Source organism: Pelophylax lessonae (genome assembly GCF_965119305.1).
Source record: "Pelophylax lessonae genome assembly, chromosome: 8".
Classification (NCBI taxonomy): domain Eukaryota; kingdom Metazoa; phylum Chordata; class Amphibia; order Anura; family Ranidae; genus Pelophylax; species Pelophylax lessonae.
In genome coordinates, this window is record NC_138775.1 from 85,376,063 (window position 1) to 85,402,507 (window position 26,445).

At 41.8% G+C, this 26,445-nt stretch overlaps 1 protein-coding gene across 1 annotated transcript in view; it reads left to right on the forward strand.

The window, feature by feature from the left end:
* NEK4 (NIMA related kinase 4) overlaps positions 1–26,445 on the forward strand; it is a 123,698-nt gene that overhangs the window by 51,261 nt on the left and 45,992 nt on the right. The window contains exons 5-10 of the mRNA XM_082265515.1: positions 10,217–10,371; positions 11,786–11,897; positions 14,328–14,690; positions 20,938–20,994; positions 21,684–21,797; positions 24,856–24,999. Of these exons, the coding sequence (XP_082121641.1) occupies positions 10,217–10,371; positions 11,786–11,897; positions 14,328–14,690; positions 20,938–20,994; positions 21,684–21,797; positions 24,856–24,999 (945 nt within the window). The remainder of the gene's footprint in view (positions 1–10,216; positions 10,372–11,785; positions 11,898–14,327; positions 14,691–20,937; positions 20,995–21,683; positions 21,798–24,855; positions 25,000–26,445) is intronic.

Below are 26,445 nucleotides of genomic sequence, written 5' to 3' on the forward strand. Positions count from 1 at the left end.
AATGACAGTGCCAGCACACAACCCTCTGCCTATTTGAAAATGTCTTCCACCAAAGGAGGCAGAGGCTCCTTTAGCCTAAACCACTTTGATGACCTCGGTGGCAGCAGCAGCATCAACCATATCTTCTGTACTTGATGAAGTAATCCCCCCCCCCCTCTCCCCCATTGTGGAAGGCTTGCATCTGTAGAAAGTGTGATCCATTTTTCAGGATGGAGGGACTTGCCTACCGCCAGATTCTCCACCAATGAAGATCCTGACGGACCCACAACAGAAGAAAAATCTGTAGAGACATACATTGTAAATTTCTGAGACATTAATGCGCCCATAGGACTACCTGAATGGTGTAGGACAGGGGTAATGAATTAAAATACAAGGAGGTTCGGTCGCTAAAATTTTCTTTGGGCCAAAATCCGAATCTGAAGTCTGTGCTATGACTCAAAAAGATGGGCAAAACAAAACGTGTCCATCAGCGTTACTCTTAACATAAAATATGCCCATTAGAGTGCCCCTTAACAAAAAATGTGTCATCAGCGTGACCCTTAACATAAAATAAGGGGCACGCTGATGGGCACATTTTGTTAGGGGGCACTCTGATGGGCACAGTTTATGTTAAGGGGCACTCTGATGGGCACATTTTATGTTAGGGGGCACTCTGATGGGCAAAACAAAACGTGCCCATCAGCGTTGCTCTTAACATAAAATATGCCCATTAGAGTGCCCCCTAACATAAAATGTGCCAATAAGAGTGTCAGGACCCGGACTTGAACCTGGGACCTCCATGGTGTCTGGCAATGACTCTACTCACTGAGCTACCTGGAATGCTGGACAGCTCCCTGGACAAATCCTTGAATGATCCTGCTGTGAATCTTTATTGCCTTGAACCTTGAACCCTTTGCTCCTCCCATGAACTTCCTGTTATAAACCATGTCTTTGCACTTCCTGGTCGCCAGAATATTGTGCCTTAAACAGCCGATATCTCGCTTGTCTCTCCTGCTGCCGTCTGTATCTTTGCTACCAGTCATTATCGACACTTGGCTTGTTCCTCGACTACTCTTCTGTTTGATCCCAACCTGCAACTACTGGTTACCGACCTTTGGCTACTCCTTGACTACGCTTCAGCTTAATCCCTATCTGCTACTGGACTCTGACTTGCTCACTTCCTGGTGGGGCGATCTTGAGGACCGCGACCTGGTGCTAACACGCAGCAAAATCCATCTCCACCTTCAGGAGCGCTGGTGAAGACCGGTTAGTACTTAGACTCCGCACCTCAGGTGAGCCTGCGTCATCTGCCTGGGTGACCTGTCAATGTTCCTATCCTGCTGGTTCCTGTGTGACCTGCGACTGCTATAGCTACTGGTCTTCGAGCCTGACCCCGGATCGTGACAGAATATTCTGGCCCAAAATATGGAGGCCGCTATAGCAAGCATCGTGACTCCTCTTAGGCAACAAATTGCTGAGCTGCAAGAATTTGGTGTTACCTGCCAAGAAAAAGTTAATAAACTAGAAAGTCTATTGGAAAGACAACAGAAGGAGATTCATGCTCTGCAGAGACTACTACTGGACCGAGGTGATACTATCACACATATGCCTCAGCCTTTACCATCCAAGTTTAATGGAGACCGCCATCATTACAGGGGTTTCCTAAATCAGTGTCGTTTATATTTTCAAACACACCCTGCTGCATTTCGTTCTGAGAAGAGAAAGGTAACCTTGATTCTCGAACTTCTGACTGGAGAAGCTCTAGCTTGGGCCTCCCCATATATTGAGCAGGACAGTGCTATTTTAAATAATCTGCAGACCTTTTTGACCGCAATGGATCAGGTTTTTGATGATCCCAACCGCTGTGCTACTGCTGAAGCAAAGCTGCATAGTATGAGGCAGGGAAGACGCTCTGTCGCTGAGTACACAGCAGAATTCAGATGTTGGGTTGCAGATACTACTTGGAACCCTGCTGCGCAAAAGAGTCAGTTCCGCCGAGGGCTTTCTGAACAGGTAAAGGATGAGCTCGCTAGAGTTGAGACTCCTGATGATCTTGATGCCTTCATCCAATTATGTATCAAAATTGATCAGAGACTTACAGAAAGGAGGAAGGAGAGGCTGGGAATGTTTGCAAGTAAGAGTGGCATGCGTTTCTCTGCTACTCCATTTGTTCAGCAGGATTTCAAAGTTGCTCCTAATTCTAACACTCCTGAGCCAATGCAGGTAGATGCAATTAAGAGATCCATTTCCATTCAGGAGAAAGAAAGAAGACGTTCTGAGAACCTATGTCTTTACTGTGGAGATTCTGGTCATTATGCAATTAACTGCCCTAACAAGGTTAGAAGAACAATTGCATCGGTTGATGTGATCACGCCTGAACAAATAAACTCCATTAGCCAGTCCATCTCCCCGTTGGTCCAGGAAGAAAATAAAGTAAATTCTTCACTACCTCATTTTGTCCTCCCTATTAAACTTATCTCTAAGGGCATTGAGATTCCTTGCTCTGCTATGCTGGACTCTGGTGCAGGGGGGAACTTTATGGACATAGACTTTGCCAAAAACAATATGATTCAGACAAGAAATAAATTAGCCCCAGTCGATATGGAGACAGTGGATGGATCACCCTTAACTTCAGGACCTGTTACCCATGAAACAGTCCCTTTGGTTCTCCAATTTGAGGCTAACCATCGTGAGACCATCAGTTTTCAGCTGATTACGTCACCTAAATTTCCTGTGATCTTGGGCATCCCTTGGTTTTCCACCCATAATCCCTCAATCAATTGGGAAGCACGCGTTATAAATTTTACATCCCCCCATTGTGAGGAATACTGTAGAGAGCCTTGTCCAATTAGTTCTCCACAGATTAAGGAAACGCAGTTGGATGTGGTTACAGCACAGTCATATCTCAAACTGCCTCCACAATACCATGAGTTTCAGGATGTCTGTGATAAGAACGCCGACCAGTTACCTCCTCATCGCCCATATGATTGCCCCATTGAGCTACTCCCAGGTGCAGAAATACCTTTCGGCCGCCTATTCAATTTATCAGAACCTGAATTAAAGGTGCTCAGGGAGTGGCTTGATGAGAATTTAGAGAAGGGGTTTATTAGACACTCAACATCCCCTGCTGGAGCAGCCTTGTTCTTTGTTGAAAAGAAAGACTCTACCTTACGTCCTTGCATTGATTACAGGCACATGAATAAAGTTACTATTAAAAACCGTTATCCTCTCCCGTTGATCTCTGAAATGTTGGAAAGACTTCGTTCTGCCGAGATTTTCACAAAGCTTGACTTGCGGGGGGCTTATAACCTTGTTCGTATCCGCCAAGGAGATGAATGGAAAACCGCCTTTAGAACCAGATACGGACACTTCGAGTCCTTGGTTATGCCTTTTGGTCTTTGTAATGCCCCTGCAACCTTTCAACACTTCATCAACGATGTTTTTCGAGATCTGTTGGACCAATTTGTAGTTGCGTATTTGGATGACATCCTCATTTTTTCCAATAACCTAGAGGAGCATCGCAAGCATGTTTGCACTGTCCTTGAAAGATTAAGGCAGAATCGACTTTATATCAAATTGGAGAAATGTGAGTTTGAACAAACCCAGATCCAGTTTCTGGGGTATATTATTTCACCAGATGGAGTAAGCATGGATCCTGAGAAGATTAGAGCAGTAGTAGATTGGCCTGTCCCTGCAAACGTTAAGGAAATTCAAAGATTCATCGGGTTTGCCAATTTCTACAGGAAATTCATCAGAAATTTCTCTAAGGTGATAGCTCCGATTACACAGCTGACAAAGAAAGGGGTGCCCTTTGTGTGGTCATCTAATGCTCAGGCTGCTTTTGATAAGTTAAAGACTCTGTTCACTTCTGCACCAGTATTGGTACATCCCAATCCTGAGCTACCGTTTGTAGTGGAAGTGGATGCTTCTGACTCTGCTGTGGGAGCTATCCTTTCACAACGAAGCGGTGAAAAGATGCAGCTTCATCCTTGTGCTTACTTTTCTCGTTTAATGTCTTCAGCCGAGAGGAATTATGACATAGGGAATAAGGAGTTACTGGCAATTAAGGAAGCCTTTTCTGAATGGAGGCATTTGCTGGAAGGTACTAAGCATCCTGTGACTGTTCTCACTGATCACAGAAATCTAGAATTCATTTGTTTGGCCAAAAGATTGTCTTCTAGACAAGCACGTTGGTCGCTGTTCTTTTCTAGATTTAATTTTATTATCTCATATAGACCTGGGTCAAGAAATGGTAAGGCTGATGCCTTATCACGGATGTTGTCTGGGCCTTCCCAGGAGAACAATGCTGAATGCACAATCCTGTCTCAAAAGAACTTCCTAGGTGTCACAAGTTCAAAGGCATTCTTGAGTCTCCTCAAAGAAGGTTACGAGAATGACTCACTCCTCAATAATCCTCCTATGGACATCAGTCTTGAGTTCAAGAATGGCTTTTGGATTAAAACGCATCGCCTCTATGTACCTGAGTCTGCTCGGGTTGAAGTCCTCCGGTTGAGTCATGACTCAAAACTTGCTGGACATTTTGGAGTTTCTAAAACAGAGGAACTTTTATCACGCTCCTTTTGGTGGCCTGGGTACAAGAAAGATGTTAAAAGGTATGTAGCCTCGTGCCTGACCTGTGCACGCAATAAGACACCCCGAGCTTCTCCTTTGGGGTTGCTCCAACCACTCCCTATCCCATCAAGACCATGGGGGTCAATTTCTATGGACTTTGTGGTTGATTTACCCCCCTCAAAAGGAATGACCACTATCTTGGTGGTCGTTGACCGCCTCACCAAGATGGCTCACTTTATACCAGTTAAGGGGGTACCCTCTTCGGAACAAACTGCAGAGTTGATGGTTCGAGAAATCTTCAGACTACATGGAATTCCTGAAGACGTTGTGTCAGATCGAGGAGTACAGTTTACTTCAAAGTTTTGGAAAAGCTTTTGCTCAGCTTTAGGAGTAGCAATCAACCTGTCTTCTGCTTTTCATCCCCAGTCTAATGGTCAGACTGAGAGGACCAATCAAACTTTAGAACAGTACCTTCGATGTTTTGTTAGTTATCTTCAGGATGACTGGGTGGACTATCTTCCCACGGCAGAGTTTTCTTACAACAATTCTAGACATAGCTCAACCTCTCAAAGCCCGTTTTTCTTAAACAATGGTTATCATCCAGTTTTTATTCCTGATCTCCCTATCTCAACTCCAATTCCTGCTGTAGCCAACAGATTAACTATGTTGCAAGAGATTCAGGAGAAATTAATTGAGACTTTGAAGGAGGCTCAGGAATGTTACAAGAAGGCTGCTGATAGACATCGCCGATCACTTCCTACCTTTCAAGTGGGTGACAAGGTTTGGTTATCAACCAAAAATTTGAAGGTCCATGTTCCATCTGCAAAGTTGGGACAAAAGTTTGTGGGACCTTTCCAGATTTCTGCTCAGGTCAACCCAGTCACTTTCCGTTTAAAACTTCCCGACAGTATGAGAATTCACCCAGTTTTTCACATATCACTGCTCAAGCCATTTAAGGAAAATCCCTTTCCTGGAAGAGTTCTTCCGCCTCCTCCACCTGTTGAAGTACAGGGTGAAGAAGAATTTGTAGTGGAGAGAATTCTTGATTCCAGGATGTTTAGGAATAAATTACAATATCTGGTTCAATGGGAAGGATATGGACCAGAAGAAAATTCCTGGGAGCCAGAAGAAAATGTTCATGCCCCTAGATTAACAAAGGAGTTCCACCAGAGGTTTCCTCTTAAACCTGGTCCTAAGACGTCCAGCGGACGTCCTGGGAGGAGGGGAGTACTGTCAGGACCCGGACTTGAACCTGGGACCTCCATGGTGTCTGGCAATGACTCTACTCACTGAGCTACCAGGAATGCTGGACAGCTCCCTGGACAAATCCTTGAATGATCCTGCTGTGAATCTTTATTGCCTTGAACCTTGAACCCTTTGCTCCTCCCATGAACTTCCTGTTATAAACCATGTCTTTGCACTTCCTGGTCGCCAGAATATTGTGCCTTAAACAGCCGATATCTCGCTTGTCTCTCCTGCTGCCGTCTGTATCTTTGCTACCATCCATTATCGACACTTGGCTTGTTCCTCGACTACTCTTCTGTTTGATCCCAACCTGCAACTACTGGTTACCGACCTTTGGCTACTCCTTGACTACGCTTCAGCTTAATCCCTATCTGCTACTGGACTCTGACTTGCTCACTTCCTGGTGGGGCGATCTTGAGGACCGCGACCTGGTGCTAACACGCAGCAAAATCCATCTCCACCTTCAGGAGCGCTGGTGAAGACCGGTTAGTACTTAGACTCCGCACCTCAGGTGAGCCTGCGTCATCTGCCTGGGTGACCTGTCAGTGTTCCTATCCTGCTGGTTCCTGTGTGACCTGCGACTGCTATAGCTACTGGTCTTCGAGCCTGACCCCGGATCGTGACAAAGAGTGACCCCTAACATGTGTAAAAGGTGCCCATCAGAGTGCCCCCTAACATAAAATGTGCCCATCAGCGTGACCCTTAGCATAAAATTTGCCCATCAGCGTGCCCCTTAACATAAAATATGCCCATCAGCGTGCCCCTTAGCATAAAATTTGTCCATCAGCGTGACCCTTAACATAAAATGTGTCCATCAGCATGACCCTTAACATAAAATAAGGGGCACGCTGATGGGCACATTTTATGTTAGGGGGCACTCTGATGGGCACATTTTATGTTAGGGGACACTCTGATGGGCAAAACAAAACGTGTAAATCAGCGTTGCTCTTAACATAAAATATGCCCATCAGCGTGACCCTTAACATAAAATAAGGGGCACACTGATGGGCACATTTTATGTTAGGGGGCACTCTGAAGGACACATTTTTTTTTTATGGGGCACTCTAATGAGCACTACAAAATATGCCCATCAAATTCAAAACCTCTCAGCTTTAAGTGCAGCTATGAAACTGGGGACCGCATTGCTTTTTCCCCTTGTGCTCCACATACCTGGAGCCAGTAGCCGAGCCAGGAGCCGCGAGCAGCAGGGGGAGCGAGGCACGCACATAATGTCACACCCCAACTCGCTGCCTGGCTGAATGGGAGCCGCAGTCAGGAGCAGGGGGCTGGGCACGCGCGTGACGTCACGCCCCTACTCGCGGCACGACAGGACACAGGCTGGGAGTGAGCCCGGAGCCGCAGTAAGGAGGGGGTGTGGCGCGCACACACAACACGTCACTGGTTGCTGGGACACCCGCGGTCCCAGCAAACCAATGACTGATAACAGGAGGCGGCCTCGCGGTCCGGGCGGAAGCATCGTGCGGGCCGTCAATGGACCGCAGGCCGCCATTTAGTGACGGCTGGTGTAGGACATCTTACAGACAGTTCCTGGCTGAAATCTCATCCATTGCTGCCAGAATTAGTGCTGTTTCCTAGTTTGCTTACAAGACATCCCTAGCATTATCCAACTAAGTCCAAAATGTCCTGGAAACTGCCTTACAAGATGCCTTTTGATATGTTTTTTGTGTAAAACTGTGCAAAAGTTTTAGGCAGGTATAAAAAATGCTGTAAATTATGAATATTTTCACAAATAGAAGTGTTAATAGTTTACTTTTTATCATTTAAGAAAATGGAAAGTAAATGAACAGAAGAGAAATCCAAATCAAATCAATATTTGGTGTGACCACTCTTTGCCTTTAAAGCAGCATCATTTCTTCTTCTAGGTAAACTTTCACGCAGTTTTTGAAGGAACTCAGCCAAAAGATTGTTCCAAACATCTCAGAGAGCTAACCACAGATCTTCTGTGAATGTAGGCTGCCTCATATCCTTATGTCTCTGCATGAAATCCCAGACAGAGTCAATGATGTTGAGATCAGGGCTCTGTGGGGGCCAAACCATCACTTCCAGGGCTCCTTATTCTTCGTTAAACATGTTATTTCTTAAGGACATTGGCTGTATGTTTGGGGTCATTGTCCTGCTGCAGAATAAATTTGGGGTCAATCACGTGACTACCTGATGGTATGGCATGATTGATAAGTATATGCCTGTATTTCTTGCGTGCGACCAAATCTTTAACTCTATTTGCAGAAATTGAGCCTCAAACTTGCAAGGAACCTCCACATGATTCGCTGTTGCCTGCAGACACTCACCATTGTACTGCTTTCCACCCCTGAACAAATGGCCTCTTGCTGCAGCCAAATATTTGAAATTTTGACTCCTCAGCCCAGAGCACCTGTTGCCATTTTTCTGCACCCCAGTTCCAATGTTTTCATGCATAGTTGTTTTGCTTAGCCGTGTTTCCATGTCAGAGGTATCACTTTTTGGCTGCAACTCTCCCATTAAGACCACTTCTGGCCAGGGTTATCCGGACAGTAGATAGCTGTACCTGGGTCCAACAGGTCTCTGCCAGTTCTGTGCAGATGGCACTGCTGGACATCTTCCGATGTCAAAAGAAAATAAACTTGTTCTGTCTTTCATCTGCTGCATTAAGGTTTCCTTGGCGGACCACTGTGCCTACGGCTCCCAGTGTTGCCTGGTTCTTTTTGTTTCTTCAAAAAAACATGAACAGCACATCTTGAAACCCCAGTCTGCTTTGAAATCTTTCCCTGGTAGAGACCATGCGGATGCAGTAAAATGTACACGATGATGTCCGAGAAGGGCATGCTGAACAGTCATATTTACTAACTTTAATGAAACTGCATGAAACCTTAGGGGTAATTCTGAAAAAAAGGGCTTACCTCACAAAACAGAGCCTTCCAGCTCTGCTATGGAGGCTAAACCTTGGTGGGTTAATGAAAAAAAAAACAGGGCAAAACAAATAAAGTAGAGGATCTCGATTGAGAAGAAAAAATGCACTCGAAAGGGAGTTTTTTTTTTTTTTTTTTTAACCAGTAGTATGTTTACATGAAGTGCCCAGGAAATAATGTTTAACTCTATTTGTTTCAGGTAATATGTTTAGAAAGGCACCCACAGCCTATGACTCCGCTCAGACGGGCGCTGGCACCCATCTTGCGTGCAGGCCACCTTTGTTTTGGAGTCTGCATCTGCCCTAGACAGCAAGCCTATAGAGGTGGAAGCCAACGCAGCAGCTGGACAGACACAGTGGCATGTCAAAATTTGACAGCCATGCAGGAGTGGCTGAATGACTCTGAAAGCAGACAGTGTTCCTTTTGGAGCAGTGCAGCTGCTTCTGTACGGCTGCCAAATTTTGACATGCAGCTGTGTCTGTGCTGCCACTGCATTTGCATCTTCTTCTATAGTCTGGATAGAAAAACCCCAAGATAAATGAGATTATATAGCGCTTGCTAATAAGGAACTGGGATAATCTAAATGTGTTATAGAAAATCAGTACATAAATATAGCTAAAATGGCTAAAATATCATAAACTAAATACATATTACAATGTAAACCCAATAAAATTCATACAGTGTTAAATAAATTATCAAATCACATAAGTGTCATAAAAGTGCATATTGGTGCCAAATAAAGTCCAATCAGAGTTCATAGGTGACTATAGTGAAAAAAGATTACACTTCTGTGCAAAGGAAAAGTGCAAGTGCTCAGTGCTGGATCCTCCAATAGTCCAATGGCCAGTCAAATGAAGTGACTTTAGGATAAGTAAAGATGTGAACTCACCAGAAATAGTGGGTCTAAATTACCTTACGGCAAGAAGACCTGTAACGCTTGATGGCCTTCCCAGCCAAAGGAACGGTAACTGCTGGGCTTTGTCCCCCACAAACCAAAATCCCTTTCCTGGGTAAAAGAGGTCCTCCGAGTCCGGTTAAGGAGAAAATAATAGCTCCAGATGGTGCAGTACCGTTAAAAGAGTTTTTATTAATGTTGCTGATCCATCAGTACACATAGAGATAAAATATAATAAAACCGCGCCCGCTGTAATGATGTGTGTAGCATGGAGAGCGGTAGCTACCGGATTACGTTCCACATGACTTCCGGGTTTGCGGCGTGCGTTCCACCTGACGCGCGTTTCGTCACAGCGTATGACGTCTTCATATAGTCTTTCTTCTATAGTCTGCCTGCTTGCAGTTCGGGGCAGTTGCAGATGCCAAAACAAATGTAGCCTGCATGCAGTATGGGTGCCAGCGCTGTCTGAATGAGGTCTTTAACTGCTAGCCAGTTAACATTAAAATTGTGGGGTCTATTTTGTTTTTACATGTTTTGTATAATGTTTTTATTGATTTCACCAATATTTGTTTTTTGAGTTTTATCATGGTCACAAACTAAATATATCCTTTCATTCCAGCTGCCACCTATGCCTAGAGATTACAGTAGTGACCTGGGAGATCTTATTGGAACAATGCTAAGCCGACAGCCTGAAAAAAGGCCAACAGTGAAGCAAATACTAAGGAAACGTTACATTAAAGAACACATTGCCTTGTTTTTACAAAATTCAAAGCTGTAAGTTATCACATTGATGTGACACAAGTCATGTTTTTAGTACATGTTTTCTGGCATTAAACGCTTAAATCTCTACATTTCTATAATCCTTGTGATCCAGAGTAAATTTAGCATATCAGCTATGTGCCCATTGACTTGTAATTAATGTCATTATATTTAAATTTTGGTGGACACTAAAAGGCTTTCTTTCGGAAGTATTCTAAAAAAAAAAAAAAATTCTGTGTGTTCTTAAAGCCGAGTTCCACCCAAAAGCAGAATTTCCTCTTTAAGGCCTCCTCCCCAGCTCCTGTTTGTGAAACCAAGCTTTTGGAGAGGAGAGAAGGGGGGAACAGGTACCCAATTTTGACAGGTCACCTTAGACGATCGGAAGAGGAATTTCTTCTCAAAAGTTTCTGGGACACCACAGGTCCTAGAAGACTTCAGGACCAGTCACGCAGCGCTGCTTGTGCAAGCGCAGTGGGCACCTGGCTGTGAAGCCGCAAGCTGTCACAGCTGGGTACCCGTAGTAGAGATGCCGGCACTGCCGAGGGAGGACACGAGAAGAACACGGCTGGGGTGAGTACACCGCTGGATCGTGGGACAGGTGAGTGGCTATTTATTAAAAGTCAGGTCAGCAGCTACCCTTTTTGTAGCTGCTGATTTTTAGTAAACAAAAAAATTACTGGAACTCTGCTTTAAGGAGTTTTTTTTTTTTTTTTTGTTACTGGCCCAATTAATTCATTTTCCATAAATCCTGATAAAATTACATCCAAGACAAAAGGAACACCAGACACCCCTATGAGGTCCAGATGCCACATGAGACGCATTCCATGTACTAAGGAAATTCTATGCAACACTCATATTATGTCTGACAGTAATCAAATCAAGTTTTTATGCTTTCTTTGTAGGTTGTCCGATCATAAAACTGCAAATCCTTGATACTGACAACTGAAACTGGGGGGGGGGGGGGATGGTCTGCTAAAATATACTAAACTCCTCAGCATGCCTACCCAACACCCTTAAGCATTTTGATTGAGTGAGGTTGGCTCAGCTGACAACTCTTAATCTTCCATCTAAACCATGCCAGTATACCTTGAGTCCTTTCTGAAGGTTATTGACTGTCAGAATCTGAAGTTGACCCCTTTCACATGGGCACTGTCCTGTTCGATGTACTGGGGATTTTTGCTTCTTATTTGTGATCCATTTTTTGGCTGGGGATTGTGATCTGTTTTATAATATACTTTTCTGTTTATATTTTCTTGCCCTGTTTTTTTCTTCCCTTTCATTAAAACCCAACTCTTAAAAAAAAAAAAAAAAAAAACCCTCCCTCGAAGGGTGGCTGTGCTCACACTGCAAGGGTTAAATGCTAATTTTTTTTTTTAGGTCTAAAGGAAAATCCATTTATTTTTATTTTATTTTATTTATTTTTTTAAAGAAAACATGGCAGGCGAAAAAAGAAGGTGGCGGACTCAAATAATATTTGCAAAAATGCTGAACAGGAAGTAAAACCCCGGACAGTTCCAGTTCATGAACAAGAACATAAAGCGGTACTAACCTACTGTTTTAGTTTTTGCTTTTTGTTATATGAAATGTCTTAATTTAACATTTGAAAATATAGGAAAAAAATGCATTCTCATCATCATTTAAAGGTGTTTCAATATATTTTATTTCTAGATTTGTTATAGTCAGGATTCAAAAAAATACAACCTAAAATTAATTATTAAATATTAACAATTTGCTTCCACATTTTCCCATCACATTAAGGTTTAGGCTCCTTTTTAGGTTTTTCATGCTATTCTTTGTTTAAGAAGGCAGTTTTTTCCCAGAGTTCAGTAGTTCAGTCTAAAATGCATTGAAAGTTAGAGCAGTCATTCAGTCTCCTTTCCCTTCAGGGAGCCCCAGTAGAAAATTTAATTCAGAGAGGCAGTTTAAAAGTAATAGCATCTTTGTTGCTTTTTTTTTTTTTTTTTTTTTTAGAAAGCTCATAGTGCTCCCCACAGTGAATCCTGTGTTATGGGTGCACTATGTATTTAAATATATTTAACTTCTTGGTGCATTCAAGTGACTATGTTGCAGATATACAAAAAAGTGCCCTAAAAAAAAGACTTAAAATAGAACTTTAGGCAAAACCTGTCCCATAGCCAAACAGGAAGTAAGAGAAATCCTTGAAAATAAGGAAATTCTTTGGGGGAACCAGGTCACCAGAACTAGTGGCCCCTTTGGAAGATTTCCCTCTATTACTTTTCTGGGAATATCCCAAAATTTGCGAATATCTTTTACTTTCACTTTCAATGACAATGGTAAACAGGACAAATAGAGAGAATCTCCTTAATGGGAGCACAGACGGCAATAAAAATTGACAGGTGTTCTAATCCCTCTCCACTCTATCCAAGTTTAAAAAAAAAGTTTTGACTTTAGGTATACTTTATTACCCATGCTGCCACCTGTTCCCGGAGATTTTGCACAGTGTTGGTGCCTGCATCCCACGCCATGTGCTGTGGTTTACCTGCCAGCAGATACATGACTATAAGACACATTAGTGACATGTGTCTATTCCGGCTGTGGTTTCTCTGCAGGAGAGTGAAGAATACAGAAACTAGTGGTGATATAGTAAAATAATTTTGTTGTAATGCTCACATTTTATGCATGCTTGCTGGTCCAAGCTTTGGTTAAAGTTTATATACAGATGCATAGATGTTATATCAAGCGGTTTGAAGTGTATATATTGTCCATTTTTATAGATTGTGCCTTTTAGAAGCTATTTTTTAATGGTATATCCAGTAACCCTGCTAAATTATTTATTTGTAAAAGATCACTTAGAAGTGGAAACATTTGCTATGATAGAAGCACTGCTAAGCAATATGCAGAGCCTTTACCTGTATATGTAATTAGGAAATGTTTTTTCTCCTTTACATATATAATAAACTAAATGTTAGGTAACATTTTTAAATCTGAACTAAAGTCTAGGAGATGAAAAAAAAAAAGAATCCTTGTAAAATTAAAATTTGTGAAATGTTTTACCTGTTTACTAAGTCTTGTGATCCAGGCACCCTGTCAGACAGTATAGCCAGGTTCTTGATCGCCACCTGTCCAGAACACACCCTGGCTTGATTGGATAGTGAAGGAGCAGTAGCTCACTCCCCTCTGCTTTCGTGTTTCCTCTATAAGGTCTCTTTCACAATGGTGCCTCTGCTAAGCGAATTCCGCTGGCTCAGAAGGGGATCCCTACACTGATCTCTGCTGAGCAGGTGGATGACAGGTCCGTGCCTTCTCTCTATGCAGAGCAGACACGGACGCAGTCTGGCTCACCTCTACTGGGTAGTCGAATGGAAACGGGCCACCTGTCAGTATCCATTCGATGCCATCGATCTGATCTGCTGGACGGATGGAAAATAGGCCCACTATCCCTCTGTTTTTTGGTAGATCTGATGGCATCGGTTGTCAGCGGACATGCCGCTGCTCCATAGAGGACAATGCAGGGTCTGATGAGGTCCGCCTGAAAAACTGACAGGTGGACCTGATCAGACAGCATGTGTGAAAGGGGCCTTAGACTGATAGCAGTCTGTATTGCAGCAAAGTCTGTTTAGCTCCCTCTCCCATCTGCAGTCCAGCTGGGCAGTGTGCTTGAGCACAAATTCTGGCACATATACTAGTTACATCTATAAGTAAATACACTGACCTTTTAAATAACTAAATGAAAATGTGTTATAAAACTGCCTGCTTTCAGCTTTAAAATATTCATGATCATTGATAATTATTTAAATTGATAGCTTTAACATTTATTCCAACAACTTCAACTTCTATATTACCTATAATGTATTCATTTAATGTGACATTGATTCCTTTCTAAATGTAGTTGTTGACAAGTTAAGTACATTTAAAAACAAATTGATTTCTTAAATTATCCTGGAAAAATTCCAATTATATCGCACTAACCAAACGTTTGTTTTCCTCATCCTCATTTCGACATAATATAGACTAAAGTTAAGACTCCAGTGAAGAAAGCAGCCAACATATCTCCACCGCCTGCTGAACAAGTAAATAATATGGTAGCGTCCATTTCATCCATCAGCAAGGTGGTAATTGATATTGTACCTGGTGACAATAGACAGCCACGTGATAAGCATTTGATACCCCAGTCTGAGAATGGATACATCTCCAGGGATGTTGCGTGTAGAGTGACTCCGAACAGACCCCAAGGGCAAGACTATCAAGCAAAGCAGCAACTAGCATTAAGCTCCAAGATGGAAAATAAAATTTCTCCTGTTAGTCTGGAAGATGAAGAAGACACCATGAAACTTTTGCAATCCGCCACCAAAAGTGATGGAAAGATACCCCAGGTAGCCCATACTGTAGCTTTCATATTTTAAACCTTGTATGTGTATATGTCAATAATTGACTATCTATATACAGATTGCAAATACGTTTCTTGCTCATATGGTTTTGAAAGACTGCTTCAGTATGAAGTTCAAACTTTTTCCACTTTTTTTTTTTTTTTTTAAGCATCTGTTTTTCTCTATACAGACATACGTCTAATAATTAGATTCCGTGGGGGTGGGTTTCAGACACAGTTCTTCTCATTAATGCATTTTACTGTGTTTTTTTATATCCTGATTGCTATATATATATATATATATATATATATATATATATATATGGTACAGTTTCCAGCAAACAGCTTTTGATTTGGAATAAATTATATTGTATGTACAATGCATGTAAGATATGTAAATTACATTATAAACATGCTGTAATGCTCGAACAATGCATCAAAATTAGGTAGCAAAGCGTTTAACACTTTATGCAGCCAGGGGGTGATTTAAAATTTGACATACTGTAAATTAAACTGTATCAAGGACTAATCCACACTGCATTTGTTCATTACATAAGCATTTTGCCAACTGCGAGACCAAGGGGATCGTATACCTCGCGTTTTACGTGGGCAAAACCAAACCCATGTTTAAACAACGTGTGAAAGAGCATGTGGATGACATACGTGATGAGGTCCCTGAAAGTCCCATTGCTAGGCATTTTGCAAATTGCGATAGATGCAACTTGGATAATTTGAGTTTTTTGATGATTGACAGGATACATCCTGGACTTCGGGGATATTCACCCTGAGTTATGCCCCCCTCCTTTGAAGGTGCTTTGGAATATACTGAGCCAGTGGGGCCCTGGTTTACCTGCACTTATTCTGGTTCCACTTTGATGTATCTGGGATAAAAGAATTAAGTTTATTTATACATTTTCCCTTAAAGGAATGCTACCTGTAATATATAGATATGGGTTATTGGAGGTCCCACTGATAAGTCTGTCGTTATATGTCTAGATTGTGTGCCGTTTTTGGCAATGTGGTTTTTTTTTTTTTCCATATACGTGTTTTGGTTATCTTACAGTTAGGTCTCGTTCAGTCCTTGATTTGTAAATCCTGAATGTACTTTATTTGACAATGCTTTTTTATTTATCCCCTATTTTTCATTATTTATGATGGTGGCTCTTTATGAGCACTATAGTGCTTTGGCTGCATATTAGGTATGGTGTATCTGTGGATTTGCTACTGTCTCTGTTTTTTTTTTTGGGGGGTGGTTTTACCGGATATACGTGTGGATCTCTTTGATGTTTGTTTTTGATTTGTTTTCGGTGGGTTCTCTGGGTGATGTGTTACTGACCTCCGTCCTTAGGGCCAAATCCTGGCAGTGTATGTCTGTTTAGGGCGGGGGGCAAGACTTGGCATTGGCTGGATGCTTCGGCCCCTGTGCACGCGATTGGCCGAGCGACGTTTGAGCATTGCTCTTTGCCGCATAGAGGAGGGAGAGCCGACGTCATTTCCACTCATGATGCCGTTCCGCCTCTTATTTATCTTTGTGTCGGGTATTTACATCCGACTGGATAACTGACGTCTTTTCCGCCTTGCCGATGGCATCTGACGTAATATCCAGCGTCTCCTCTACTTGGCCGGGGACGGCCGTCTTGAATAGAGACAGCCAATTCTCAAGCTATTTTCCACCTGGGTTTGATTTTGGCACTTTTTTTGCCCCTGTATGTTTATTATACTGAGGTAAGTGGCTTTTAAACATTTCTGGACAAGAGAGACCCCACCTGGCCCTCCATAGGACCGCCCCTTTTGGCTACTTAGGGGGGTGCTTATGTGTTGGGCTTTCCATTGTTGGATTGGTGGGGCCTCGGGAGACCCGGGCATCCCATTGCGGAGGAACACAGTGCTGGCATTAAGAGATGCTATTTGCCTTGACTTTCGGATGTTTGCTAAGAAACTCTGGCATGGTCATACATATTAGAGGGCTTGAGTATATTCTATGTTATGCCCATTGGTTGAATTACTCTCTTATATGCATATATGTTTTTTCTCCTTTTTTTTGTTCCATGTTCATATCCAGTATGGGCAGGGGCAATATACGCCTCCTTTTTGACGCTTTAGATGTGCTACTGGCCAGCAGTAGTGTTTGTGCGTCTGTGGTACGGGATATGTATATTTTTCCTTTCGGTCTCCCATTAACTGGAACATATCCTTTCGGTAGGTATATGGTGTATTTATTATGTTTTTTTTATGGATAAATAAATGTATGATTATGTTTGTTTATATATTTATTTGCTTTTTCTCCTTTATATACTTATTAGACATTTGTGGATTACATGCAGACAACAAAAAGCCCTGAAGAAGCAGGATATATATACCGCAAAACATGTTGGCATTTCCTGCATGATTAGTTTCTTTACCACGTTTGATGTTGTTTTTCGTGTAGAATATGTTATGGGCTCTACTTGGCCCTTGCTTCTTATATATTTATGTACACAATTTTGGAATTAATAAATGCTATAATACTGTTTAAAAACAAACTTTATCTATGCAGTATCAGTGGTTGGTCTATGGGAGATACCTCCTAAAAAGCCCATTTTCTGTCCAATTAGAACGTTTTAGGTTTACACATAGGGCTTCTCTCTCCCAGACTTTCTGGCTCTAATTTCCGCAATACAAGGATATAATTTTTTCGCATTTGTTCACACTTGCATACATTTGTAGTTACATTTTTTTTTTTTTTTTTAGTTACATTACATGCTCTTACTTTGTGTTTTACGTTCATTTTGTATGCATATTTGCACCCTGCATTTTTAAATTATTTAAATGTAAAAAAACATGTAAGACAGGTGAAACACGTGCAGGGGTTTAATGCATTTCTGTATTAAAGTATTTATAACATTTTTATTACTCCATGCATTCTGCCTATAGATGGAGGCAAAGTCAGTAACCCCTTTTTGTGTTATCGTATGGGAATAGCATGTTTTAGTTTTTAATATGGATAATTGACTATATTGATGATAGCCTTCACATACTGCTTGTGACGGAAATCACCTTGGTTGGAGGGCCCGTGGAACCCAGCTTACCTTTGAGAGCTCTGGAAACATATTTTCCAGTTCCCTTGGCCCATCTTATGTGTAAGTCACCCTGTGTCTATTAGGGGCACAGGGTAACCAAGAAAATGATGGACATCTAGTTAATGGACACTGAAAATATAGTTTGGTTTACTTCAAATGGGACAGTAATATTTATCAGCAATATCTCTCAAGAAATATATAATGACTATTCCTGGTGTGTTTGACTCTGAACATGTTAATTGAAAGAGCTGTTCACATTGGCCTCTGTTCCATGTTCTTCAGTGTAAGACACGGACAGTCTGTTACTGGTGGTCTCCTGCTATTGTCTGTGTATTGAGGTGGTATGTGTTTTCTGCTAAGCATGTCTGTCCCATTGTTAATTGTTTATTAACTCACCTATTGTTTCTGTCCAGATGGCTAGGTTAATAGCTCAGGTTAATTATGTTTCTGTATACAATTTAATCTGCATATGATAATGTAATCAGGCTCACCTGACCTGTGTGTGGTATATATTGGGTGTGAGTCTGTTCAATAAATGTTCCAGATCTTATAAAGCTATTCTCGGCTAGTTTTGTATGGGGGTGGCTAGAATATCTGATATCTATGTTCAAGACTGAAGGAAGCGGTATTCTGGCGGAAGCACACAAGCGCATTGTGGGTCACGGTTCCGTTACATTGGTGGCAAGCGGTAGGATGCTTCCTGCAGTCTGGAACATCCAAACCTCCACTGGGATCCAGGGTCCGGATAGCAGAAGAGGAGAGTTACAGATACCAGCTGCCATGAAAAAGGGATTCGGAAGGAGGTTGCGAAAGATGCCGATAAGGCACAGGGGACCAGTGTCAGAGCAGGTCCTGCTACGATGGTATAATTCAATCTGCTTGGAACTCTGGAAGGAAAAGCTAGCCCGTGAGCAGCAACACCAGGGGCAAATCCTCCTCTCCATCCAGGAAAGGTACTGGTCGCAGTATGGTTTGCGGGTGCGGTTTTTGGGAGATAAATCGCACAAGGAGCAGTCAGCTGAGTTAAGCAGGCTGGTCTGGGCAGAGATGCATTTGGAAGAGAGCTATAGAGCCAGAGCCCTCCGGTGGCATGTATCCCAAGCATGCCCTTGGATAGCGGATCACAGCCCAATGGAAGGCTTTGGCTACAGCGGCCTGGGACTGTTGTACAGGAAGCTATCAGGGGACCCTAACTTTGGGAGCGATCCGGAGTGGCGGTTAGAAGAAATTATGGATTACAGAGAAGAGATCCTGAACATCTCGGAAGTGTTTTGGGCACTGGAAGATATGGCGTTTCTTGCCATTCAGGAGAGGGAGCTGGAGATTGCCTACAGACGGCTGCTAGATTCTGCTTAGTGCCAGGGCTGGGCTCCCCTTGCCTAGGAATATTCAGAAGTACCAGCTCACAGTCTGGAAATCCTGGCTGGAGAGTCAACAATGTGACACAGTAACAGTGTGCTTTGCTCACCTGCACCCAAAGCTATGGAAGCGGAGCTTTGGCGGATGCAGCAAGTGTTGACTTACCTTGATGAACCCGCTTCTGCACAGGACGAGCTTGGATAGAGGAATGCGTCTGTCCAGCAGCTGGATAAAGGTATGGGAGAAGAGGAAGCCATTCTCATTCCCCAGCCACGGATCACAGATTTAATTGACTTTTCATCGGAGGATAATAAATCACCCGCTAAAGTGTTGGCACTGGGCCCAAGTGCCACCATCCCGTGATCTTTCAGCAATTCCAGAGACTGGGGATTTAATAGACTTTTCTGCCGAGGAAGAACAACCTGGTGAGCATCCAGCAGAAGAGCTGGCATCAGGGCCAAATATCACTGAGCTCTGCTCAACACCAACAACAGCTTCAGTCTCTCTGAGAGAAGAGGCAGTTGGCCTTTCTGCTACAGCACTGACAGGGACATGGGATTTCCTGCTAGCAGCTGATATCTATGTTCAAGACTGAAAGAAGCGGTATTCTGACGGAAGCGTACAAGCGCGTTGTGGGTCACGGTTCCATTACACTGCTGTTTAGAGGTAAACTTAAAGTTCTAGTTACATTTGCACCCTGCCTTATACATAAACGTACATCTGCCTTATACATAAACTTGAGAAAAAGTAACAAATTACATATCTTTAACTAGAATTGTCTCCCATTGGTGACAAGCAAACTGTGCTTGTTTCTGGTCACTTCCTGTTAATAGTCATGGCTTAAGGTCTTTGCAAGAAAGAGGCCCTGACTGGCATTTTTGGCAGGGAAGTATAAATATAAGCAAAGTGGATGCCCAAGTGTAATTCTTCTTTTAAGACTATTTAAATGGTTGGAATATATGTAAATAAAGTCATATTTTGGTTAGTTCCCAAATAAACTGCATTACCTACATCTAAATTATAAATCTTTCCATAGGTCTGAGCTGGTTGTTGCTTTACCTGAACAATTCTATCTAGATCTGGTTGTCATTTTATTTCTATGGGTAGAACCTGTAGACACCTCTGAAAAACCTTACTGCAGTGTGCTAGTTTAAATGAAGCCTTATCCATGGTCCTTCAGTCTTCTTCCCCGCTGATGTTTGTAGTGATCAGAGATTGTCAAAAGGCCTTTCTTCTTGCCAGTCTCCAACTGGTCGCTTCACTTCCATTCTCTTGACGCTGTCATGTATAATATAGGACCAGTGGTTAATGCTGATTCAGCGTTATACATGAAAATGTCTGAGCGCCCACCCACATTCTGGATGGCTGGTTACTGCCCCCCGGTGTACTCGTATAACTTCATCCACTCCAAGAGTCTCCAGATTTTTTTTCTTTGCTAGTGTCCTTAGGTGATGGACCCCTTCTCCTGTTGAATTTGCTTTCACTTTTCTCTTTTGACTGAAACTTTTGTCAAGATCTGACTGCTTTTACACAATCACATTATTACTCTGTATTAGATCCGCCCTAGACAAAACTACGAATATATTCTACATATGCTGTGAATTTTATTTTTTGGGCAAGCCCAGAGTTCCACCTTAAATAAACAGTTCCTGTTGGCTCATAGTCGCCATTTTGATTTCAACCTTCATTGAGGTCTGAGTATATAAGGAAAATATGATTGGTTACTTTAGAGCAGCGCAGACTTTCCCTATTTGCGGCACTGATTTGTATGTATGTCTCAAACTATTTGTGTTTTAAAGGACAATATTGTAATGCAAAACTTTTGTTCTTGTGCAGGATGTTTTGGAATCTACAGAGAAGCTTCTAGAACCATTTGTTCCAGTTACAGAACCTGTAAGTGTTATTATCTGGTAAGTTAAAGCGGAATTCCAGTTTTTTTTTTTTTTTGCATAATCACATTATAAGTATGCATATTCCATGTCTAGCTGATCTGTGTGGAAGCGGAGAATCACTGTAGTAGCCGCTGCTATTCTAGTAATCCTTGCTGTCTTCTGGTCTCATGCTGAGCAGCTGCCCTACTTCATAGTAACCACTGGGGGGTCTCTTGCTCACATGGGTGCCATTCAGAGACTGCTTCTGCATTTCTTCAATGTATGCAAAGCATTCTCTGATTGGACAAGGTGGAGGGGTGGGACAGTAATGTCACAATCTCCACCTCATCTAATGAGAGAATGCACATTGAATGACTCTTGTGCCGAACAGGCAGCCGCCTGTGTTTACTGTGTAGTCGCTCGGCACAGGATCCAAAAGACAGCAGTGACCTAATAAAGTCATTTTGCTCTTCCAAAGGGATCAGCTAAGTATGGAATATGTATAGTTACATTAGTCCAAGCTGGACCAATGTAATTCTGCAAAGAAACCATACTTGGAATTCAGCTTTAATATGGTTATTGAGCCTAATGTATCACAGTGAAAGTCTTCCAGTTTCAGATGAACTATTCAGTACAGGAAGCATAATAATGTTATATGTTTGAATTGCCTTTTTTGTTCTAGAGACATCCATTGTAGCCTTTATTTTTTAGGATGGAAATGCAGAAGCAAGTGAAATTCATCCTCGTACTTCTGAGTCTGGGCCATCTTTATCCAGACAGAAGAGACACCAAATAAAAGAGGAGATTTCAGTAAATTCTGAGAAGGTTCGTTTTGGAAACACACAATGGGTAGTTGTTTCAATAGGAAAAGGTCTGGTGGCTGTAACTGTCAAGTACACATATACATTGCTCTGTGAGGTATTGCTGCCTAGAGTTCATTTTGTAATGACAGCCATAAAGTTTAACATTTCTTTCTGAGGGGCTAACTGACATAAAAAATCATATGCCCCCCATCTGGCCCTTTGAGTGAAAATAAGTAAATTTAGTTATCAGGCCTGCCCAGTGCCAGGCAAATGCGCAGCTTGTGAATGTCCAAATCTGATTAATGGCTCTGATGAAGCAGCTCTACTGACACTGAGGGGTTGATTTACTAAAACTAGAGAGTGCAGAATCTGGTGCAGCTCAGCATGGAAACCAATCAGCTTCCAGGTTTTATTGTCAAAGCTTATTTGAACAATCTGAAGTTAGAAGTCGATTGGCTACCATGCACAGCTTCTCACACAGCTTCTTACCATATATCATAGACCCTCACTACAAAGGTCTATAACAGCGGTGCTTTATACATCAGGCAAAGATGATAGTGGAATCCTCCAATACTCCTCTAGCGATCCTTTCCGCAGACATAACATATCATGTGGAGATAAATAAAACACTCCTCATGGTGTAGACATAATATTCCAATTAATTCTAAATAAAAGATCCACTCACATATTAGTAGTAAAACTCCAGCGTGTCTGAGTAAATTAACCCTGTGTTTAAAGCCAACAAAATGGCCGCCGTGTCTTAGCATGTACCAACGTCATACGTCATCGATGCCTCCCTACGCGTTTCGTCATATGACGTCATTAGGGGGCTTGGCTTAATAGACGATATCAACGGTTATATATACCTAAGGCTGCTGGAAGTGGGCCGGAGATGGAATTGCGTTCCAGCACCCGGAACTAACGGCATCCAGCATTGCGTTCCAGCACCTGGAACTTGCGGCATCCGGCATTCATTCCATCATCCGAAACCAATGGTAGGACACTAAACATCCAAATTAAAAGATATATTCTCCACCAGATCAAAATACCAGAGACAAAATAATAGCATACTTAATGTGCCAAAACTGTCACATACTAAACCAATCACCATTATCGATATAAATCACAATGGTAAAAAGCTGGAATTATCATACCGGACAATGAAGCCATCTTGTTGTCTCCAAATACACTACATTAGAGATGTATTAATTAATTCAGATCTATTACTAGAAACTTTACAAAGCAATTACATTAAACTTAATCATTTTAATACATACATAGAGCCAAACACAGAATATATCAGATCAATAAAAGGTTTACTCAAGCATTATTGATAAAGGCATTCACATCCCATTCGATATTCATACCAAATTGGGTGTACGTTTTGGCCCTATAAATCCAATTTGTTTAGAGTCTGGAAACTCCCCTAGTCTCCCTCTCCAACTGCCAATAAATTTGTCAATCCCTAAAAATACAGTTCCTTCTGGATTTCTATCATGCCATAGGTCCTCATGCTTGGATAGACTGTGTTTGGGGTAGTCCTTAAAAATGTTAGTTAGGTGTTCCTTTAATCTAACATGGAGCATACGTATGGTGCTGCCGATATATTCCAGACCGCAAGGACATAGAATATGTAATGAAGGGCTTAATAGCAAAATGCTGATGAGTAGAATTAGACTGAAAGGAGTCAACTCTCCTACCTTTTTGAACATTGATTTTGCATATAGCACACTTCCTACACAGGAAGAAACCTTCCATACTCTGAAAAAAGGAAATCAATGTTCAAAAAGGTAGGAGAGTTGACTCCTTTCAGTCTAATTCTGCTCATCAGCATTTTGCTATTAAGCCCTTCATTACATGCATGACTAAACATGTTGTATACCTTATGATGGAATGAATGGCAGATGCCATAATTTCCAGGTACTGGTACGCAATGCCGAATGCCGTTAGTTCCGAGTGCTGAAACACAATTCCATCTCCTGCCAACTCCCGGCAGCCTTAGGTATATATCACCGTTGATAGCGTCTATTGGGCCACGCCCCTGATGACGTCATATGATGACAAAACGCGTAGGGAGGAGTCAACATATGACGCTGCTACATGCTAAGACATGGCGGCCATTTTGTTGGCTTGAAACACAGGATTGATATACTCAGACATGCTGGAGTGTTACTACTAATATGTGAATGAATCTTTTATATATAATAAATTGGATTATTACGTCTACACCATTGAGGAGTGTTTTATTATTCTCCACATGATATGTTATGTCTGCGGAAAGGAGTATTGGAGGATTGCACTATCACCCTTGCCTGATGTATATAGCACCTCTCTTACAGACCTTTGTAGTGAGGGTCTATGATATATGGTAAGAGTCTGTGTGATTGGGTGTCGGTGGTGGTCCTCACATAAGGATTGAAGACATGTACGTTCTATGCTTTCCCAGTCTATGCTTTCCACTGGGACTCTTTTTCTCTGAATGTGGACTTTTTTGCTATCTTAATAGCGCTGCACCACTTTTGTACTGTTTATAGTTGCTAGTTTATTGTTTATATCACAATATTGTGTCAGCTGCTTCTTTGCTATATTTTAATATTGTATTTAATTACCAGGCACAGCAGATATAATATCATTTTTACCATGCATAGCTGCACCAGATTTAGCATTCTCCAGTTTTAGTAATTCAGCTCTTTTTTACAGCAGGACACCACATTGGGTGTGTTTGGAAACATCTCCCCCTAAACTGCACTCAGCTAAAATAAGGGGTCATAGATAACCATATTACTGACAAAAGGGAGTTGGACTGGTGTGCTAAAGCTATATATACATATATATATATATATATATATATATATATATATATATATATACAGTATGTGTGTATATATATATATATATATATATATATAAATGAAACACTGCACCTTTGTGCTGGTGTACTGGAATTCCTGTATATTCCATGTATATTTAATTTTCTATTTCTTTTTCTTATTTTGACTGGTACTGCATCTTTGCATTAGAATTATTCAGCAAATGTAAATGTATTTAAATCACCAAACAAGTACTTTATTCTCTTATAGACTAACGTGCCATGTCCCAGACCTCTGCCTTCTCCTCCTGCCATACAGCCCCAAATTGTAAGAAAGTGCTCAAACAGCCCCGAAAGAAAAGTTCTTGCTGCAGATCCTGTTGACAAGTCAAAACATAGCTCTGTATTATCTCAGGTATGTAACTATTTGTGTTAGACATACACTATATTACCAAAATTATTGGGACACCTGCCTTTACATGCACATTAACTTTAATGGCATTACAGTCTTAGTCTGTAGGGTTCAATATTGAGTTAACCCACCCTTTGCAATTATAACAGCTTCAACTCTTCTGGGAAGGCTGTCCACAAGGTTTAGGAGTGTGTTTATGGGAATGTTTGACCATTCTTCCAGAAGCGCATTTGTGAGGTCAGGCACTAATGTGGATGAGAAGGCCTGGCTCACAGTCTCCCCTCTAATTCACCCCAAAGGTGTTCTCTCCGGTTGAGGCCAGGACTCTGTGCAGGCCAGTCAAATTCCTCCACCCCAAATCTCGCTCATCCATGGACCTTGTTTCTGCACTGGTGCGCAGTCCTGTTGAAACAGGAGGGGGCCATCCCCAAACTGTTCCCACAAAGTTGGGAGCATGAAATTGTCCAAAATGTCTTGGTATGCTGACACCTTAAGAGTTCCCTTCACTGGAACTTAGGGGCCACACCCAACCCCTGAAAAACAGCTCCGCATCATAATCCTCCCTCCTCCAAATTATTTGGACCAGTGCACAAAGCAAGGTTCATAAAGACATGGATGAGCAAGTTTGGGGTGGAGGAACTAAAGAACAATCGCATGTAATATATTGCAATTTATTAATCCATTTTTGTGATGGTTTCTTTTTTGCAAGCACAAAAAAATACCTGTCAATCCTGTTCGAGGATATAGTACAGTGAGAGGGCATTTTCACATTAGGACAGGAAGTGTGTTATTGGCAGGATCACCAGGTGAAAATGAAAGAAAAGCAAGGTCTGAGAAAATGGATTCAGCCACCGCAAGGATTTAGAATCTGCAATAGAATACATTTTGGGGGGGTTTAAATACCCTTTAGCATAGTTTGATTTGGTTAAAGATCTATTCTAAAACTAAACTGAATGAAAATGTTCTAAAACAATCCTGAGCTAACCAATTGAAAACATGTATATTAAAACTTTTCTTTTTGCCAAGAAATGCTTTTTTTTTTAGGAAATTATCTAAAATTGTTCCCACTGTTCTATTTTATTACTCTTTAGGTTGACCTATAAATACCATGTTGAATTTTTAGACTTTCGCAAGTTTCATACAGTTTCTATTCTGTATTGTAGTCAGTTCTGCTCTGTGATGAAAGCTGAACAAATCTATGTAACAGGTTGGGTATTATTTGGCTCTGAGCCTGGGTGGACTCCGAGCCAGGGTTCACACTAGTACGTGCCAAAAACCACATGTGATACGCGCAGGAATCACATCACAGGCAATGTCTGTGTGGCTCATTTTGATTGGTCATATCGCATTGCATCTGCACCAAAATGGTGCAGGACCCTTTTTTCTGTACCTAAATTGCAGTGTTCACACCCATACGATGCAATTCTGGCAATCACACTGCATTTTGTT